Source organism: Larus michahellis, chromosome 16 (genome assembly GCF_964199755.1).
Source record: "Larus michahellis chromosome 16, bLarMic1.1, whole genome shotgun sequence".
Lineage (NCBI taxonomy): Eukaryota > Metazoa > Chordata > Aves > Charadriiformes > Laridae > Larus > Larus michahellis.
Window position 1 is genome coordinate 6,859,619 of NC_133911.1, and position 6,837 is coordinate 6,866,455.

The 6,837-nt window shown below is 40.2% G+C and overlaps 1 protein-coding gene across 1 annotated transcript; it reads left to right on the top strand.

Annotated features, from left to right (window-relative positions):
- Positions 1-449: 449 nt before the first annotated feature.
- CFAP107 (cilia and flagella associated protein 107) lies at positions 450-3,913 on the top strand. Its single transcript, XM_074560796.1, has 4 exons — positions 450-548; positions 1,562-1,675; positions 2,538-2,715; positions 3,342-3,913. Exons 1-4 carry the CDS (start codon positions 450-452, stop codon positions 3,593-3,595), a joined length of 645 nt encoding a protein of 214 aa, XP_074416897.1. The 3' UTR covers positions 3,596-3,913.
- Positions 3,914-6,837: the final 2,924 nt, after the last annotated feature.

Below are 6,837 nucleotides of genomic sequence, written 5' to 3' on the forward strand. Positions count from 1 at the left end.
GGTTTGTCCCACTTTTTAAAAATAAAATGTGTCTGTCTGTGAAGAGAGACTGTGTGTCCTGCAGGGATGTGTGGTGTGTCGGTATGGAGGAATGTGTCACATATCACAACGCTTTGAGACACACTTTGTGCTCTGATTCTGAAGTCTATTAGAGTAAAAAACCCAGCTGACTTCAGTGGCTTAGGAGCCACTGCTTTGCTCAGCAGTAGATACGATGCAGCCTCGAATGTGGTTACCGGAACAACAGTCCCCATGGGGACAGCAAAAACAAATGGTTCTATGGCCAAGCAGTTCCACACATCACCCACGTTTCTCAGCACACGGGCAGGCAGCAGTGGACCCCCTTTCTGCCCTAGTTTTAGCAATGGGCTACTGAGTAATCTTTCACCCACCCAACCTGAAGGACAGTTCTAACAACCAGGGAGGGTAGTGCTGGCAGACAAAGAAATATGATTGCATCGCAAAGAGATGGACAGAACTGGTGGAAAATTGAACCCAAATACTCTACTAAAGTTCTCATTGGAAACTGGGTGGAAGAGAGGGAAAGGGTAAGATCAGGAGAGAAGTGTTGGAGCAGGAATAGAATGGGTCAGAACCAATGCTCCGGAGGTTGTACACTACTGCAGTCGTGAGCTGGAGTCCAGGCTCATCTCAGAAGAGTAATAAAAGGGAGAAGGATAAGCATCTTACTTGTCCTACATTAATTCATTTTCTTCATGATCTGCCATTCTTCTCTCCAAGCCAGGCCAGAAGCAATGCCTGAGCACGGGTTATTGTGTGGTTCACCCCAGACGTAACATTAGCCAATTAAAGATGCTATAGCACTTTTTATGGAAATCACTTCAGACTGCTATACAACTTAATGCAACTATAGAACAATATCTACAACTTAATAATACATATCAACATTATACGAGAGGTTTCATTAACCCTTCCATAAGTTAATCCTTATTATTACTTGTATCAGACGATCTTTAATAATTTGGATATTGGTTTCATTTGCTTGTACGAACAAGAGCATCTTTGCTAGCAGAGCTGCTCGAGAGATTGCATGCCCTGCTTCAGCTGAGCAAAATTTTATTATTAAACATTTAACTTTGTCAAAACATGCCAGTTAGGTTCAATACTGGAGCTGTTTGGGCAAATCCTCCTGACTCTGCTAAAATTACTTTCTTTAGATTTATTTTTTTTTTCTGGAGCAAAATGCTCGACTATGTTGCAGAGACTGTCCTGCCGCGGCAGAAGTAGGAACAACAAAAAAAAAAGATTAATTCATCCTTTTTAGATGCTAGTTCACATGGCAGGCAAAAGTATTTAACACCAAACCATGAATAATTTTTCAAGGGCTGTAAAGTATCATTTTTACACCAAGGAATCAATCCAGAATTTTAAAACGGCTGATTATACCAGCTGACACCACCCTCTGAGAAAAATTACATAGCACTGATTTCTTTCCAAATAAGTGCTTTTTAAATGTGTAGATGAAGAAAGCAGCAGTGGCACAGAGATTCTGTAACGAACAGATTGCCTTAACTGTACTGCGTGTTGTGTATCTCTCTAGTTTAGAAAAGGCACTGGGAAGCCCGGCAGCAGCATTTACAAAACGGACTTCATCTGCTTCCCCGATCACAAACCAGACAAAACACTGAGGAGAATCGTGATGGAAAAACACGAGGTAAGTAAAAGAAAGGGCTGTGCGTGCCAACATCCCAAACAGCAATGACCTTCGACTAATACTTAAATCATATTTTATAGCCTTAAACAGCTATATGTGTAAAAGAACTCTATAGCTCCGTGGCCAGTTTACAGGATCCAGAGCTCCCTCGTACCTTCGACAGCTGCAGGATGCCTTTCAGAGGAAGACAAACGGCACCTATTTCTTGATACCCTCTGGTTGTTTCCCAGTCTCTGCCTCAGAGGGTGACCAGGGCACATGAAAAAAATCGGCACGTAACTACCAGCTAGGCCTGGGTATCGTGTCTTCAGGACATTCCCTGGGCTATAACATGGGTTTGCTGGTAAAAGAGGATTATTTTCATCAGCACGCCTCCGATCCATAGGAATGAACCGCACTTAAATGAGTCCCGGATCTTTCCCAACAATACTTTTCCCACAAGTACCATCTGCTAGAATGTCCCTTCCACCAAGGTGCCGTTCCACCCCCAAATATTCTTATCATTCTCTCCTTTGGTTGGAAGGTGATGTATGTAAATCAAACACTTAAGGAGCACAAGACAATCAGCTTTTCATTTGCAGCCTTCTTAAATGTATCTGCAAATCCATGATGCAGATGTTGAAATCAGACTAATCAGATCTCAGGACATACAGATGTAGTTGCTTAATTTAACTGGAAATTTACTTTACTTGGAATGCAAATGCCCTTATTTTCAGGGATTAAATTATAAGTAAAAGTAATGTAAGTACTGACAAAATCTTGTGCTATCTCTGGTAGTACAGCCTGACTCAAAAGCACGCTAAGGCGTCTGAATGCCATGTACAAAGACAAATAGCATGGTTTCATGGGCATCTCGTTTCAGGGCCTGCCAATGCAGCACTTCTTCACCCATCATGAGGAACCGAGAAGCCAAAATTTAGTATCAGAGTATGACGATAAATACAATAGACATGGTTACAACCCTGTGCTGCCTCCCCTCCACAGCTGGAATGGACGCAAGCTCGCCTGGATTCCTCAGAAATCAGATTTCCCCATTCTTGGTAGTTTTCGGCATTATTAATTCAAACAGACGAAGAGGGTGCAGTGGTCAATATACAGACTTAGAGCCAGGAACCTCCTTCTGTTTTAATTCTGAAAACGGATTTTGCTGTGACTTTTGGCTAGTTTTTTTACCCAGTCAGTACCTTATTTTTCTGATTGTTAAAGTGGAAATGTTATCCATACAACAATACTTAATCACCACAGGGAGCAGTGAAGGATAGTGTCAATGAACAGATTTCTTTCCCCTATGCAATAATGCAAGACACCAGCTAAAAACAAGGAGAGCTGTGAGATACAACTAGCAGAATTCCCGGAGCCTAAATGTTTCTGAATTTAAGTGACATGTACAGCTCTGCTAACTTTTTTTAATAGCTACCAGAGCGACTATGAGAAATCAGGACTCCTTACATTTATACTGTTACTGCTGTCCTACTGGTATCGAACAGCGATTTTCCCTTCCAGCCAGAGGGTAGATACACATGCCCTGGGAACAAAAAAGATCTGTTTTGTCCTTAATCTGCTGTCAAAATAGTACAAATATTCCCTATGATAATAATGGAGTAAAAATGCCAGGACCAAAATTTTAATTCTATCATTTCTAACATTTAACTATTTCCTGTCACAGAACCACCCACCAACTATGGCCTTCTTGAGCACCTGATGAAAAAATGGCACGAGGAAGAAGCTGGAGTGATGAACAGTGTCTACACCATTTCCTACGAAATCCCCCTGATTTCTTCTTTTGTGACTTGTCAACTGAGACAACCAGCTAAAATTCATGACCTCCCTTCTAACCAGGGACACCTTCTCCAAACCGTTAGTAGAATCCTGGGCTATGAAGGGGATCACAAATATCTGCAAGCCATTGGCAACTGGTGAGAGGCAGAAAAGCAGGGGACGCCTCTGTGTAAACTGCTTAGGGTGATCTTAAGTACTACTTAATATAGCTTGTTGCTCGTGTACGTAAGAGTGATCTGTTCCATGAAGAAGGAACGAGAATTAGGTTATATAGGCAGAGGGCAGTCTACTAGTTAGAACAAGTTGCTGGGTTACATTCTGACCTGCAGATGGCTGGGAATATTTCAGAAGATATATTAAAACACTGAAGCCAAAATTTTCATCTGTTGGTTTCCATTCAATGAACAGTTGGAGTAAGAAAAATAAAACAACAGAGCGGGACTGAACCCCAAAGGATATAAATCTCTTAATTTCTTTGTCTTTAGTTGTTTTTTTCATTTTTATACAGCTTGATATACACGTCTTTGAAGAAAGAGGAGAAAAACCCCTTGTGTTATTCCAAAATATGTCTGAAACACCCAAGAATAAAGTAAACATATGAAACGGCTGCCTATCTAAGGACAAGGTGAAGCAAGGTTTCTCCCAATGCAGTAAGCAAGCAGACCTTGATTGCCCTTGGCTTTACATACTGAATGGCACTTCAGGGTAGATAAGCTGCAAAGCGAATGAGATTAGCTGACCATACATTGCCAAACACTAAACCTGGAAGAAATAGCTGTAGGTGGCCTTTATACTGCAGAGCAGGCCACCCTGATACTTCACTCAGTTGAGAAAGCATATGAATGACCGACGTAAAAAAGCTGACATAAGTCCAAATTCTTATTGCACTGATGTACAACTTCAGAATTTAATCACATTTGGTCCGAGGAGACGTTTGCCAGGTTCAGCTGCTATTGGTCTGAGGCTCAACAATAAGCTTGCAGCAAGTTAAAGGCTTAGATTAAATATATCTGGAATTAATTCAATGCATATTTATCTCTTAATCAATTTTGCTCAACATTAGCAATAATATAATTATTTTTAGGAACAAGATAAAATAAGATATACCTTATTCTTGGCATGGACAAGCCTCTGGCCATGGTCTGTACAGAGGTTTACCTCTGCACCATTGCAGTCACGGCGATTTAGGTTGGCTTTTTCAAGGTTGGATTTTCAACTGAAGGACACTGACGATTCAGGCGTGTGTGCAGAGCAACAGTGGCACCTATTGGCAAAGTGATTCCTCACCGATCTGTGTGTGAGGTCCGAAAACGTCTGCGGGAGAGGTACGCAGACCCACGGCTGGCTGCATGAACCAGAAAACAGCATTGTTAATGGAATCTTTGAGAGATGCGAGTGCTCTGATAATTAGATAAGCATTATATGGGTGGGGTTTTTTGGCTTCAAAGCCCCAGGGAGATCAAAGGCAATTAGAAAAAACTGAAAGCAAAACTGAAACACGGCCAGCTATTAGTGCAGTGTTATAAAAAACACATTCTTTTGAAAAAAAGTCTTTAAAAGAATCCATAAAGAAGGCATGCCTTACAGTGCAATGAATATTGGCGGATACAAAAATTCTTGTATCCACAAGGACGTCCATCCAAATTAATTTTATTGCCAATATGACAATAAAAAGTGTATTTTATTTTTTGTTACCCATGTGCTAATATTTTTAATGAAAATACCAATCAGGCATGCATCTTAATAGCACAACAAAGCCCACATAATATTTAGAATAGAGCTTAGAAGTTTATACAAAGGTAGTCTTCATTTCACACAACTCTATCAGTTTCCTTAAAAATCTGGTTATCAATCATTCATAATTATTAAATATTTATAGTAAATGAAACATTTATGGTTATTATCTACTGGGAATTACTGAGATGCACAAGTACTACCTATGAAATTTGTATGAAAGCATTAATTCCCAATCTGTAAACTGCCAGGGCAGGGCTCCCCAAGCACAGGTCTAATCTGCCCAAGTATTGAGCCGTTTACAAGGAAAATATACAACTCCGACACCCAAAGGATGCAAAGAAAGCATGCTAGCTAACCGGATGGAATGCATTTTGATAGAGAACTTAAACGGAAAAATTCTACAACTCTACAAGACGTGTCAGTTGTGATTAATAATACCCGGTAGCAAAATATCTGCTCTGAACTGTTTAGCGGATTAGCTGGTTTCACTTCAACAATACTAAAGACACATCACAGGTATCTACGGAGCTCTTGGTGGCTCAAGTCTCAAGCTGGACTCATGACACAAAGAGTCCAGGCTTCTCCAGCTCCTGATCTGAGTTCAGGGAAGGTGGAATCAAACACTGACCAGCCAGTAACAAAAATTGAATGAACGTATCTTTATCTCAAACACATTGCTCAAATATTCTACAAGACAAAATTTCAGACAGAATAGCACTGATAATCAAGCTTTTTTCCTCCTTTTCTTCCTACAAAATGTAGTTGACCTACATTATTCCAGACAGGATCCCTCAGAACCGTAAGGTCCAGCCATTGCTGAAAGCAATGCTGCAAACACATGGCTACACCAAGAATACCTCATTTATATTTTCTTGATGACCACTTCAATTAGGTCAAAGTCCTAGGTTCTGATCCTGGGCATCTCTTTTTATTGCCAATATACACAATTTTTTTCCAAGTACCACACTCATTTGGCAGAAGTGCACTGGAGTAGGAACGGCAGATAAAAATGAAGGCTGCCTTACGCCTCTAGTTTATAGACACTAATTCTTGCCGAGACAAACAATGCTGTTTAATCAGTTACAATATTGCTGTGCTAGAGATTCCTTTAATAATAAACACCCTTGTTATGTCTAACACAAGTACATTTCCCAACACCCTCAAATATTCAGAAATTACAAGGACTTTTATTCAAGATAAAACCACTAAAACAGAGGTATTTTGCCTGTGCTTCAAGAACAGGTGAAAATGGCAACAATTAAGATGTTCACAGCTGCCACAGAGAAGAGATCAGAAAATCTGAAATTTCATCATAAAAAAATTTGCAGTAACTCAGAAATCCATTTACTAGCAAATAGAACACGCAGCCAACTAATGAAAACGTACAACAGAAGTGCTGGGTTACGCTAGGAAGATGTACGCTTTTCAGGAAGAGGGGATACTAATAAAGAAAATAGCAAAACCTTATAAAGAAAAGAGATCAACTTGAAATATAGACCTGGTGATAAAAACTCTTGAGCTTGGACACCGCTGAAATATGGATCCAGTTTGGAACTTAAGCACATTTCTAACAGACAAGGAAATAGGTAATGTTTATTCTGGTACACTCTGATACACAGAATCAGAGAACGGTGGGGCTTGGAAGG

Excerpts from the sequence above, each read along its gene's own strand:
- CFAP107 (XM_074560796.1), top strand. The coding sequence starts at position 450 with ATGATTGCATCGCAAAGAGATGGACAGAACTGGTGGAAAATTGAACCC. Across the intron at positions 549-1,561 it reads GGGTGGAAGAGAGGGAAAGG|TTTAGAAAAGGCACTGGGAA; the intron begins GTAAGATCAGGA and ends GTATCTCTCTAG. Across the intron at positions 2,716-3,341 it reads ATCAGATTTCCCCATTCTTG|AACCACCCACCAACTATGGC; the intron begins GTAGTTTTCGGC and ends TTCCTGTCACAG.